The following is a 15183-nucleotide window of genomic DNA, read 5'->3' on the forward strand; positions in this document are numbered from 1 at the left end:
ACTATTGTAGGTAGGTATTATTGATTAGATATTTTAAGATTTGATAGTTTGTAATAGTGACCCACCAGTGTAGGTAGGTATTCATAATGAGGTATAGTAAGGTTGAATAAGATTTAATAGTGTGCCACCAATGTAGGTAGATATTAATGATTAAATATTTCAAGACTAGATGGTATATAAAAGTTGCCCACCTGTGTATGTAGGTGTTAAAATAAGATATGTTAAGGATATATAGGATTTAAAAGTGGGCCATCAGTGTAGGTATTGGTAAGTATTAATTATTGAATATTTCAAGTCTAAATGGTTTGTTATAATGGCCTACCAGTGTAGATAGTTTTTAATTATTAGATTTTTGAGGACTATAGATGGTATATAATAGTGGGACACCAGTGTAGGTAGGTATTATAATGAGTCAATGAGATAATTTAAGGCTAAATAGGATTTAACAGTGGGTCACCAGTGTAGCCTAGGTAGGTATTAATGATAAGATATTTCAAGACTAGATAGCATGTAATGGTGGCCCACAAGGGCAGGTAGGTACTATAATGAAATATGCTAAGGCTAAATAGGATTTAAAAGTGGGCCACCAGTGTAGGTAGGTATAATTTAATAATTAGATATTTCAAGACTAGATGGTATGTAAGGCTCCCACGTTTACAATTTTTTGTAAACGTTTACACGATTGCTAAGAACCAAAACGATACCGTTTAAACGGTGGTACTACTTTGTACTATACTACCATAGTAATACCATGCATTCAAGTCTCCAAATGATGACTTACTTTTTATTTACAAATAATTTAATGTTCAGGGCCTATCACGATTGAATCAACACACATTTTCTGCATTGTATCCTCATTTCGCTCTTTTGAAAGATCAAAAGATAATCAACTTTACCAATGTATTATGTAACGATTAGTGCAGGTGTGTGGAGGGTTGTAAATACCTATTTTCTGTATTTTACTTTGGAATAAACCAATTACAATTGATAGAATTCATGATTACAGGCAATGATTAAGATATTTTGTAAGACAATATGGTCATTTCGATTAAACGGTAAAAATTATCGTAAACGTTTTCGATTGAAAATCGAAACGAATCCGTTTAAACGCGTAACCGTGGGGGCCTTAATGGTATGTGATAGTAGGCTAGCAGTGTAGGTAGGTATTTTTAATTTTATAATACTGCATGTTTGAAACGTGGCTTTTCATTAAATAATTGTGACGTTTATATAGTTTTATATACACCGCTGTTGTTGATTGAATCATTCATAAAGAAATCTTACTTTTTTCTCTAAAAATGATGCTTGCAGTATTATAAATTTGTGATAAAGATTGCTGAAAGGTTATATGGCCGTATATAAATGGCTGTTTGCAATATAACCCTTGCTTAGCAGGTTGGGTTATATTTACAAATAGCCGTTTATATAGAGCCATATTACCTGTCAACAATCTTTAAAACTAATAATAATATATTGCAAGACTAGATAGAAGGTAATTGTGGCCAAGAAGTGTAGGTAGGTATTTAAATTAGATATTTCAAGGCTAGATGGTATGTAATAGTGGGTCACCAGTGTAGGTATATACAGTAGATTCATGTAAGTGACTCAGATATAGCTGAAACTTTTGGCTCGCTGTACGGCTAGATATTTCCTTTCATTTTTTCCTTTAGCCTCATCAGTCCAGAGCTCTTAAAGACATAAGCAAAACATGATACCAACAGATCATATTTTATCATATTTTATCTTACAAGGCAAATTGAATCACATGATTATTATACAAACAAAACATTGTAATTGGTCGGCAATTCACGTATTGCTAAAAGGCTGAAATATCTTTGGGCCGATTTAGTTTTGGGACGAAACGTCCTATTGAAAGTGTCATGAAATTAACATATACTGTATAAAAAGCAGTAAATAAACTAAGCAGCAAAAGTACTTACAGCTTACGCCCTTCTTCTGATTTTTCCTTGCCACAGATCGGACACTGTTCAAAGATTCAAGTTGTAAAATCATTTTTTCAGCTTCATCGTCGCTTTTTGCTATTGCAGTAGCCATGTTGGATGTAGAGGGCGGAGTTACGGTTTTTACCGTAACCTTACGGTTTCTACCGAAACCTCTCCTCACTGGTGTCCCCGTAAAGTACCTACCGCTAACGGTGGGTCAATAGCGATTACCTACCGTACTTCTGGTTGAATTATATATTTTTAAAACGACAAAGACTTCTTTAACAAACAATTTAAGCTTATGCGTCAAAATATTGAAATAAAAACAGTTTTCACCAGTATTTTCTTGTTTATTTATTACCTTTATTTTGCTTCCGGGTTTGTTTGTGTATTGGTGGAATTTTTATGTCGTGAAAATCACAAAATGTGTACATCACTAATTTTTACATTTAGGTATAAACACACTAAAAGTTGAATTCGACGTTAATGAAACACTATTTGCGTGATTTAGTCCTGGGACATTTTTTTGTTCCACTTTAGTCCAACTAATTAGACTTGTTAAGAAGACATAGAGATAATTTTAGACGGGCTATGTCTTTTTCACAGTAGAAAAAAGTCCGATAAAAAACACTATAAACCGTTCCAGACAAAGGTACCCCCCCCCACCACCACGACTAAATAAGCGCCACGTACGTATCTTCTCGTCCAGTAACATTTCAAACTTTATGTTAAGTGCTTTATATTTGGGGAGCTGAGACTGAATGAGTAATGTTTTCATTTCCCCGGTATTCTGCGAACCATAACACTTATATAATAACCGGTATTAAAACAGTTTAAGTTGAAATTGTAGTACGTGTCCAGCTTTGTACTTGTCCAAATATATCCCCGCATTGTACACTTAAATGTTCATTACATAATTATGATTATTGTTTGGTATTTAATAAAGGACTGAGCAGAAAGATGTGTCAGTATTCGTGCCTTGAGGCAAGCTGCGGTTATTATATATGAAGAATTATGTACTTTTAATTCCTTTAATACTATCACTATAGTAGGGCTATATTCAATATTATTTTATAGTATTTTATACTATCATACTATATATATAATGATCAAAGAGACGCAACTCTTATAGTAGAAAACCTCTAGTCAAAGTTGCAGATAACTTGTATTGTATTTTTGAAAATTAACTGAATGTACATTTTATCAATATATACTTATCCTTTTTGAATTGATAACGTTCTTCTGTTAAAAATTTCATGTCTGTTTTTCATGCATTGTACATTAGCTATATATGTAAACTAATATTATGCTGATAAACTATATGTTATGTTATGATATTTCCCATGATTCCCTGTAACACGTATTTCCGCCTAAAAGTTTGCAGATCCAGCGCACTTTGAATTAGTAAAATAAACAGTCAAGACACACTTCGTCTTATAATTATAGTTGTTTATATCATGATTTAGATGTCATTGGACTATTGTGAACTATTGTCCATACACAGTACCAAACATTACAATATCAATATAATTAAACGGCATGATTTGTTAGTGAAACAGTCGATTATAAAAAGTTGGCCAATATTAACGTCAACAAGAAAACATCGTCGAATATGTAAGTTCAATATTTTACGGTGTTCCGTTTGGACAATCGTGAATTTTTAATCCGTATGTACCCGCGACGTACGATGTTACGATGGTGAAAACGTGATAGAATACCGCGTTTTCACAATCGTACAATCGCGCCATCGCGATTTTACCATCGTACCATCGCGTTTTCATCATCATACCATCGTGTTTTCACCATCGTACCATCGCGTTTTTACCATCGTACCATCGCGCATCAAGGGAACAATCGAAATAAAAAAATCACGATTGTCCAAGCAGAACACCGTAGATTATTGATATATTCATCCATCATTATAACTCGTTCCTTACATTCGCCATTCATTAAATATTTAGATTATGATTACATTGGTCTATGGCACACACGATATCACAGTACGTGATGATTTGTATGGCTGTCGAAAATGTATCAGTTATGAAAGGAATTGAAATGGAACAATTACGACTGATAATTTTACAATTACTTAAATAATGATTAGTTAAATATACATTTGTATTTGTATTTTTCACATAAGTTTGAACCTCTCTGAATAAGAATGAATTTTCTTCGTTTTATAAGTTTTCTTTCCCATAAAGGAGAGCACGTGTACGTTTTGGTTGAATGCTAAATCAGAAACGCTAAGCATTCTCTTCGATAAGGCGAAACTCACACAAAATGGGAGTCAGCTTAAGTGATTTTTTTTTATAAAGACCACCATTTACATGATAAACAGGCAATGACCTTACTCCAATTACGTAATATTTCGGAAATTTTTGGGGGTTTAATTGGAGAGCACGTGTTTTTTACAAAAATTGCTGGGGGATAAATGATTAGAAAATTTTTCTTTTCCCTTTGCAAAATGCAAATATTTTTATTTTTAATGTTTTTGTTTAAATTTTTGGGAAATTTGGTGCGCAGTTCGTTTAAGTTTTTCAATTCTTTCTTTTTCATATAATGTACAACTGTCCATAATAACACTAGCGTGTTTTAATTAAAATTTCTTGTTGGAATTTTGTTCTAATGTTGTTCTGTTTTTGTTTGTTAGTTTTCGTTGTTGATTTTTTTTGTGTGCGTGTTTGTTTGTCTATATAATTATCTATTGTAAACTGTAGCATACGACTTTAAATCTTGAATTTTCCGTCCATGTTATCATTTCTACCACTGAGATAATGGCAGCTAGGGTTCGCTTTACCGTAGCTCTAAACTTTCAATGGGTAGAGAATGGTTAAACTATATTGACGTCACGAATTTACTCCAGTCCAACCCTCATCATATGTGCGGTCTCTCTGGTTAAAAGTACTGACGATCACAGAAACTGGACATGTGCAGTGCATGACTAAAGCCAAACAATAGTTAGTGCCCGAACCCAGCTAATGGTCACTTTTTCAATTGGCGAAGTTGTCCAAACTAATGATGAGTGCACTATACGAACGTACTCATTTTCAATCGTGAAATTTCACGTGGAGAAAAGAAAAGAACAAATTGTGACGAGATTGTGTTTGTTATTTTTTACAACTGGTTTTACAAGCTGATATAAAGAACAAAAGGACTCCGCCGGTTGCCATTGTAAGTCCAGCAACAATGAAGGGAGATGCATAACTTCCTGTCTTATCGTACAGCAGTCCTTAAATATAACAAAGTTATAATAAGAAGAGTGAACGTATCTATATTAAACCGTAATTTTATATATATCAGAACATAAAAAATAAAATATTTCAACATTTAATGTAAGAAATAAAGGAAGGAAGAAAGAAACAATAAAAAAACCCCAATAACATAGGAGAAGAAGAAATAACCAAACATAAAACAAACAAAAAAAACAGAGAAACCCACATCCCAAACCATAAAAACAAACAAACAAACTTACAAACAAATAAACTAACAAAACAACAAACAAACAAACAAAACTAAACAATCACTGAAGGTGATTAATACACACAGCAGCAGCATTGACTTTTTGAAAAAAGTGGTCTGAAGAAAAATTTGAAGTTAACCTAAAGTAAATGAAGTATATTATGTACAAAAAATATTTCATTTAATTGCAATCCCAACCGGGGTCTTCATATTAGCTTGCTACACACCACGTTTGATTAAAATTCTTATTCCTAATTCTAGTTATTAACCTATAACCATTTTTCTACTTTTAGTAACGGTGACCTTGATAGTGATCCCAGGTTGTACAATGCAATATCTACTGGGGTCTTCATATAAGCTTTCTATACACCAATTTTGATTACAAACTCTCATTCTTAACCCTAGTTATTGTTCGATAACCATTTTTCTACTTTTAGTAACGGTGACCTTGACATTGACCCCAGGGTGTGCAAATGCAATATCAACCGGAGTCGTCACATAAGCTTGCTATACACCAAGTTTGATTACAATATCTCATTCCTAACTCTAGTTTTTATCCGGAAACCATGTTTCTATTTAAAGTAACAGGCACCCTGGCCTTGATCGCAGGGTGTCCAAAAGATATACCAATTGGGTTCTTCATATAAGCTTGCTATACATCAAGTTTGATTACAATGTCACATTCCTAACTCTAGTTATTTTTATGAAAAACAAGAATAAAGATCAACAAGGCAAAGGCAACGTTCACAAGACGCGGCCCCGACACACTAAAAAAACCTGGAGCGGACATAAGGGTAAAAGGAGTGGGACATGTAATGTGAAATAATATAAACTAAAACAAGCCCATGAGGGAATAAAAGGGATAAGGGCTTTAAAGGTTAAAATGGATGAGGGGGGATTGAGAAAATACCTACCGTCAACGACAATCCAACAAGACAGACATCACAACACATGTAAACATCCAAAACAAGTTACAATACAGACATGAAAAACACGCGAAGGAACACAGAGGGGTGCCGCCTTGTAACGGTCAGTGGTAATTAAACCACTTGGGAGTTTAAACCGGTTTTAGGCGCGCCAAACCTCACTCTTAGGCCCCAATATGTTCCTGAATGAGATAAAAGTGTAAATAAAATTAATCCCCGCCAAGTGAAATTCTAACAATGGTCATGGTTACATTAGACGAAATAAATAAAACACATACAAAAATATGTAGAAAAAGGTACAGCCTAATAACCATTACCAAAGTACTCGATGCCTTAAAGGAAAGCAGAGCAACAAGAAAATCACCTACAAGGGCCCGACGAAGCAAGACAGAAGACGAACATTCAGAAGTAATTAAAAGAGGTAAGCGTAGCGTCCAACTGTTAAAGGTTTGAACACCAAGCATGCGGTATGCCTTAAATTAATTGGGTCATAACCTCTTTTAATAAACCGTTTGATAATTTTAGTGAAACCATTTTTCTATTTTTAGTAACGGTGACATTGACCTTGACCCCAGGGGATGCAAAGGCATTTCCAACCAGAATTTCCACATAAGGTTCATATATATATATATACCAAGTTTGATTACACAACCTCATTTCAAACTCTAGTTATCGTCCATAAGCCATGATGTGGACCGACGGACGGCCGGACTGACCGACCGACTGACCAACAAGCTGACACCTATATACCCTTTGTAGGGGTATAACGACACCAAAAACAACCACAACAACAACAACAAAACAACAACAACAAAAAACAATAACATACAAACCTAATAAAGGCGGACCAATTAATGCCCCTATTCCACAGAACATACTGTTAAGCCCCATTGCGTCTGATATTTTGTCTAGACCAACAATGTCGACGAGAACGACCGATGTTTGAGATAGCATCACAGCTGGTCAAATAGATATCATAAATGGTAGTACATGTAACAGTGTGCAAAATACCTACTTTCATTGGCGTCTTAACATAGCCCTGCCTTTTACAGTGTTTTTAATAAAACAATACATTTTAAAATCTAAACTGGAGTTGATTTCTATATTCAATCATACATACATATCCTTTATATCATTTTAAATACGACTTTGTACAAATGGTGTGACATAAACATTGATACAGTATGCAAATATACCTTTTAAACGAGGTTATATTCGGTCGTATTGAATTATAATCGATAAAATATCACTATCACTTAATATTTTGTCGACACACGTGTTTTGATTTTGAAAAGAAAATGAAATTTCATTAAGGATGGATACAGCATGATAAATTGACTGTCCTCATATCCCATTCAGCAACTCTCAATAATGAATATGACGAAAACAATATTGAACGTTCATAATTTTCATATAAAACAATACACCACTGTGGGTAAGAATACCGCCAGAGACTATCGTGTGAGGAGGATCTTAGATAGCTTACGTGATGATGGTGGTTTTACTCAGGTGCCCGTTCGTGCCTGAAATAATGCAAACAGAGGAAGTCGAAGTCTTCCTACACCAGTAAAGCTGGAATATCGCCATATGATCTTACAAGTGTTGGTGCGTCGTAAACCCCGAACAGATATTATAAGAAGAATATAAGAATCTTACACCGGCTGCCGGTACAGACCGGAATATCTTGCTCGAGGGTAACTGTTTACAGCAGTAACGAGGCTCTGCCGAGTTTCCGCTAAACAGTTACCCGAGAGCAAGATATTCCGGTCTGTACCGGCAGCCGGTGTTTGATTCTTATTCTTGCATATTACATGTCAATTATTTTCGGAACAGAAATTATGAAAAATGATATTCTCATTACGCACTTTTTTCTTATAGAAGCGTATGAACATACAACTTCATTCATAACGGAAAAATGACGTCGTTTAAGAACGCGATTCATTCATAAAAGGCGCGCGTCAATGACGTCATTTAAAGCACGCGACTTGTCTTACAAGGGGGTGTAAGACAGAGTTTTCCAATCTCCACACAGTGATCTCCCCTTAATTCTTCGGCGTAGATCTCTGCCACCAAGGTCCCAATATATCAGAATTTCTGATATACTATATTTTTTCAAAAAATGTTTTATTTACTACTTTTAACTATCAGTTAAGTTTTTTTCTCATTGATTAAACAATGTTTATGGATAAATAAATAAATAATATGAATATTTAGAAATAATTTAAAAAATATGAGAATATTTTCTACCGAGACAATATTTTGATATTTTATATTTTTTAGCTTTTGAATTTATTTTTCGTTATTTTGTATACTTTTGATAATTTTTTGATAAACTATATCGATCGTAGGCACTAAAAGTTAAAAAATAAAACAGAAAGAGAAAAATGACGTTAGATTTTCTATGTAACGGTCGATATTTACATTTGAATTTCGACGTTACGTCATGTGACTTTCATCATCATGTGACGTCTTTGAAGGCAGTGATTACAATTCTGCCAAGGGAGGTAATCACTGTGAGGAGTTTGAGAGTTTTCTAGCACCGGTGTAAACGGTAGATAATCCTGTCTGAGATGCAAGAATACACATTTCTTGCATATCAGACAGGATTATCTACCGTTTTCACCGATGCTAGAAAACTCTGTCTTACACCCCCATGTTAGACAAGCCGCGTGCGTTAAATGACGTCATTGACGCGCACCTTTCATGAATAAATCGCGTTCTTAGGATGACGTCAATTTTCCTTATGAATGAAGTTGTATGTTAAGAAAAAAGTGCGTAATGAGAATATCAGTTTTCATAATTTCTGTGCCGAAAATAATTGACATGCAATATGCAAGAAAAAGAATCAAACACTGGCTGTCGGTGCAGGCGGGAATATCTAGCTTTCGGGTAACTGTTTAGCGGACACTCGACAGAGCCTCGTTACCGCAGTAAACAGTTCCCCTCGAGCTAGATATTCCGGTCTGTACCGGCAGCCGGTGTAAGATTCTTATAGTATTTATGAACGAGTTTAAACAATTTATGCGATATAGACTTTCAGAAATTATCAAATCCGGACATTCTCCGTGGGCGATAAAGCAGATAAGGTGTGCTGTACACACCTGTAGAAGATCCGTATAATGTAGCAAATATTATCAAGGCAGTGTAACTCTTCAACACAGGAACCAAGGCAGTGCTGACTCCAGCAAGCACAAACGCTACCTTGTAGAGTAAAAATCTGCAAATATAAAATATTTCAGACAGCTCACAGATTTTATCAATAAGAGTTATTTTAATTGCGTAGTATTCATCTCCCCAACTCCATGAATTGAAAACTGAAGCCAATGATGTTTTGTTTTGTAAGCCCATGAACTGACGCAGTTAAGACATTCTGGATTTTTGTTTTACCTTCCTATGGTTGCATTCAAGGGAAAACCATGTCTAATAGTCATGGCAAAACAAAGTGACCTTGTAAAAAGTCCTTGCGATTTAATAATTTATTGTAGATCACAACGACAGAATATAAATCAATATATCTATAATCAGTTATTTTACCTATTCATACATGGTCTGTCCGACACATAACCGAGAGCAATACGCCCTATAACAGTTGATATGCCTATAGTTGATATAATCCAAACAGATTTTGACTCATCGATCCCTGAATGAATAAACGTATACCTTTTACTATGATATCGATTTCAATAAATAATTAATAAGAAATAAAAGTTAATGTATTTCTTTCTTCTGAATATTCTAGACTTTGTCAATGACAATATGTAAAATACAGACACATCAGTTTATTCATTAATATATTAACTCTTACTACTTTAGAAAAAAAAAATTTATTAGCGTTTAACACCAGCCTTTATATCGAGGGTTGATTGCAAACTATTGTAAGTCATTTTTTATTTCATATAAGTAACTGTAGTTTTGCGGTCAACCCTCGATAAACAGCCGGCTATAAATTTCAAATGTTAAAAGATTAATCACTGTACTCACCTAGTTCCAGTGATATACAAGGTATCCCTAGCAACGGAATATAAAACCCAAATAAGAAAAGAACTTGTGAGGCATAAAACAGCTTTAGTTGGTTATTCCGTAAGATCTTCAGAAAGGAAATGTGTGTACAACAATTGCATTGAATGGAACTTGAAGCATCGGACCTAGATTGTGCGATGTGTGTTTTCTTGATTGAGCTTGATTGGTCAATTATTGGAAGCATAATTTCATGTTCTACATTACCGACAGCACTGTCGCTGTCACAATTCACATGTTCAAATTTATCAAATGTATTAATGAGATCCTTTTCAACTTTAGAAGATTTTTTAACACACATAATGTCATCGTTTATTTCTTCTGTAGTATCATTATGTTTTGTTAGGGCAACGTATGTACACATATCTTCATCGTCAGTACGTTCAATTTCACCTTCGTTAACAATTATTTTGATTTCTTTGTCTTCCTGAGTTAGTAATCCGTTTGTAAATACCAAAGAGCACGGTACACAGTTTAACAACAGTGCCGAGGATATTAGCAGGGTTCCACGCCATGCATGTTCCTCTACAAGACACTCGATAATAGGGCTGTAAATTGAAGTGGCAGAGACTGAATATGATTGTATTATTTATTTACTTTCCCTTCGTGATATTCAAGAATATTTATGCAAAAAGGTTTAAAATTCATACAGTGATGTCGTTTTTAAAATGCATATCACCAGGAACAAAAATAAATCCATAGATGTAACCTTCAAACTTTTTGTAAAAGTATAAACAACTGTGAAGATTCCAAGGAAACAAACAACCCACACCAAAATAAGAAAGTGATACAAAGAAACAAAAATACATAAAAACTTACAAACTGAATTGTAAAGATTTAAAGAATTGTTACAGATTACATTGTAACCATATGAACGGACAATTATTAGAATCGATAGATCCCTTCTCCGACCTTTCATTTGAATAACGATAGATTAAACCAAACACATTGCTCTTTTGTTTACAAATATGTTGTGGTGAAATTCTTGTTGTATCCACAAATCAGATAATTAGAATTGAACAGGCTTGGGATCTATGCATTAGAAGACGTAACTAGAGCTTCAAGCCACATTTTTAGTTAACATGTACACAGGAACAAAGCATACGGCAGCTAAAGCCTCAAGCCACATATTTAGATACCATGTACATAGCAACAAAGCATACCTTAAAATAAAGGCGGCAGCTCCAGCACCGGAAGCTGCTACACCACAAGCAAGTGCCCGGTGTTTCTTGAAATATATTGTTGGCTCAACAACAGCTGGTATGAATATCAGACCATAACCAATTCCTGAAAATATATATGAAAAATGTAAAGGCATTATTCTGGATGGACTACCTCAAAACTAAATAATTCCGATTTTTTGTTGCATATTCCATTGCATTGTTTGTAAGACTAAACAGTCCACATGGAGCGGAAAAGATAAACTTGATACATGTATAATCATTAGGTATCCATTGTGTATTTTTAGCAATTAAGTATTCAATAACATTACTTATAGGTTATTCAGTGACTAGTTTGTACTTAAAGGTTACATATATCTTAATAACACATTAATAACACAATTTATAAATTATAAAAGAATTACACAAATATCAATTTCACAAATAATTTATTAAAAACGAATTACATAAACAATTAATAACATGATATAGATAAAGCAAAGTTTTAAATGACACGCCATATTGGCGCGTTACCTGTGAGTAGTCCAAGTGAAAGGTACATAAAGTTAACGTTGGATGCAAATACTGTAAGGAAACAGCCAATGGTAGATACAACTGACCCTGTCACCGCAACAAGACGGCATCCATGACGTCGAATATATACACTTGCCAGGGGACCTGCAATGCAATATGAGAACAAAGATCACCAAGTGAAGGCAAGGAGATGCTCACAGAAAACATAACCCAATCACATTGGACGGGCACTCAGAACATACAACCCAGCCACATTGGAAGGGCACTCAGAAAACACAACCCAGCCACATTGGAAGGGCACTCAGAACACACAACCCAGCCACATTGGAAGGGCGCACAGAACACACAGTCAAGCCCCATTGAAAGGGCGCACAGAACACACAGTCAAAGCCACATTGGAAGGGCGCACAGAACACACCAGTCAAGCCATATTGGAAGGGCGCACAGAACACACAGCCAAGCCACATTGGAAGGGCGCACAGAACACACAGTCAAGCCACATTTGAAGGGCATTTAGAACACACAACCCAGTCACATTGGAAGGGAACTCAGAACACACAACCCAGCCACATAGGACGGGCGCACAGAACACACAACCCAGCCATTTTGGACGGGCATTTAGAACACACAACCCAGTCACATTGGAAGGGCACTCAGAAAACACAACCCAGCCACATTGGAAGGGCACTCAGAAAACACAACCCAGCCACATTGGAAGGGCACTCAGAACACACAACCCAGCACACTTGGAAGGGGCACAGAACACACAGCCCAGCCACATTGGAAGGGCGCACAGAACACACAGTCAAGCCACATTGGAAGGGCGCACAGAACACAAAGTCAAGCCACATTGAACGGGCACTCAGAAAACACAACCCAGCCACATTGGAAGGGCGCACAGAACACACAGTCAAGCCACATTGGAAGGGCACTCAGAACATACAACCCAGTCACATTGGAAGGGCGCACAGAACACACAACCCAGCCACATTGGAAGGGCGCACGGAACACACAGCCCAGCCACATTGGAAGGGCACTCAGAACACACAACCCAGCCACATTTGAAGGGCAGCACAGAACACACAGTCAAGCCACATTGGAAGGGCGCACAGAACACACAACCCAGCCACATTTGGAAGCGCACAGAACACACAACCCAGCAACATTGGAAGGGCGCACAGAACAAACAACCCAGTCACATTGGAAGGGCGCACAGAACAAACAATCCAGTCACATTGGAAGGGCGCACAGAAACAACACAACCTAGGCCACATTGGAAGGGCACTCAGAAAACACAACCTAGCCACATTGGAAGGGCACTCAGAAAACACAACCTAGTCACATTGGAAGGGCGCACAGAACACACAACCTAGCCACATTGGAAGGGCGCACAGAACACACAGTCAAGCCACATTGGAAGGGCGCACAGAACACACAACCCAGCCAAATTGGAAGGGCACTCAGAAAACACAACCTAGCCACATTGGAAGGGCGCACAGAACACACAGCCAAGTCACATTGGAAGGGCGCACAGAAGGCACCGAACCAAGTAAGATGGACATGAAACAATATATTGCATGAGAAAAACTGCGAGTTTTATATAATATGCGCATTTACTGAAATAAACAATAATCTTAATCAATTAAAAAATCAGCTAAATTGACTTTAAACTTTTTCTTTAACTATTCTGGTATTAGATATATAACTTATAATGTTTGAAAGGTCATTTTGAACTTTACATTATTTAACTTATCATATTCATAACACAAACACAAAACATAACAAATGTTTACTACCATGTTTGAAAAATATTTCTAATGATCCTAGAGTCAAAAGGGGCCCTCCACGGGGCCCTTCAGTTTTTAAACTTTTGTTTCAGTTTTATAGAAGAACAAAAACAGAATAAATATATCAAGCATAAAAAGAAAATATATGATTTATCGGGACATACGATGATCATCACAGTGTCAGTGTAATATCAAACATATATATAACTTCGTGACCGATTTCTCATTTACCGTTGAATGTCACCTTGTGCACATTTGTACAAGGTGAATGTCACATTCAAAAATCCATTTTTTTTTCAAGTATCCGAATACGCTTTTATACCGTAGACTCAGTCACGTTTAAGAATGGCATAAGACGGTTAACATGTGTACTTTTTAAATCTATGTATCATGTTTATATCACATGATCTGCTTTAAGATTTCGTTTTGTTTCGTAACAGAGAGGGCGTCGAAACACGAGGCTATCTGATTTGTACGAGGGGCGTAGTCCCCGAGTATAAATCAGTTTGCCGAGTATACTATTTCAATGCTGGAACCCATAAATTTTCTAATGTTCAAACAATGGTTTTAGAGAATGGTATATGCTTGTAAATAACAGACAAAATGTTAAAATGTAGTATTTCACTTGCCTTACAAAGTACCAACTCAATATAACTGTACTTATTCCCAAAAAGCAACGGGTGAAACGGAACCTTCAGGTAATTGACCAATGAGTAACTTTTTGCATGCTATGAAAAACATGCACATTACAACGCTTTTGAGAAGTAAAAAATAAAGCATTTCTGAGGAATAATTGGCCTTTAAGATAATTAATACCTGAAAGATATAAAGCGCCGCACATCAGTGATGCTATCCATGATGTTTCCGCTTTTGAACTTCCAAATGTTTCCTCAAAGCTTATAAATAGAATGCCAAAGGAATACACAATTCCTTGTGTTAGAAAATGAGTTGTAAAAGCGGCGAAAACAACTACCCAGCCACGCAACCCATCCTGCTCGATAGAGGTCTTGTGTTTCACTTGACGTTGTTGTGTTAGACTTTGTTGTGTTGACTTTGTTGAATTCATAACACGATGTGTGCTTATATTTAGTGTAGACAAATGATATTATACACAGTTATTCGTCTGTTTTAGAAAAGAGCAATTCAAATATCACATATTCCGTACGTCACTTTTTTTACACATGCTTATTTATTGCACTTATGATAAACCTTTTAAATAAATTTACAAAAACACTATATCAAAACGGTACATATTTGCTGCTGTGTAAAGCTGGTCATTTACTCCGAATAATTTTTTTCAATCATGTATATTGATAAATATACATGTGTATTGAAAAATCGATCGTAAAGAATAAAA

The 15183-nt window shown here is 35.7% G+C and overlaps 1 protein-coding gene across 1 annotated transcript; it reads right to left on the reverse strand.

Moving 5' to 3' along the window:
- Nucleotides 1–5050: 5050 nt before the first annotated feature.
- LOC132715715 (monocarboxylate transporter 13-like) lies at nt 5051–14892 on the reverse strand. The gene is made up of 8 exons (XM_060698777.1): nt 14643–14892; nt 12040–12183; nt 11509–11632; nt 10310–10893; nt 9863–9968; nt 9430–9545; nt 7162–7287; nt 5051–5172 (listed from the first exon to the last, which is right to left on the reverse strand). The coding sequence occupies exons 1-8, from the start codon at nt 14890–14892 to the stop codon at nt 5051–5053; spliced, it is 1572 nt and encodes a 523-aa protein (XP_060554760.1).
- Between the last annotated feature and the right edge of the window lie 291 nt (nt 14893–15183).

The sequence above is a fragment of the Ruditapes philippinarum genome, unplaced genomic scaffold (genome assembly GCF_026571515.1).
Source record: "Ruditapes philippinarum isolate M1 unplaced genomic scaffold, ASM2657151v2 ctg10838_1_1_1_1, whole genome shotgun sequence".
NCBI classification, from domain to species: domain Eukaryota; kingdom Metazoa; phylum Mollusca; class Bivalvia; order Venerida; family Veneridae; genus Ruditapes; species Ruditapes philippinarum.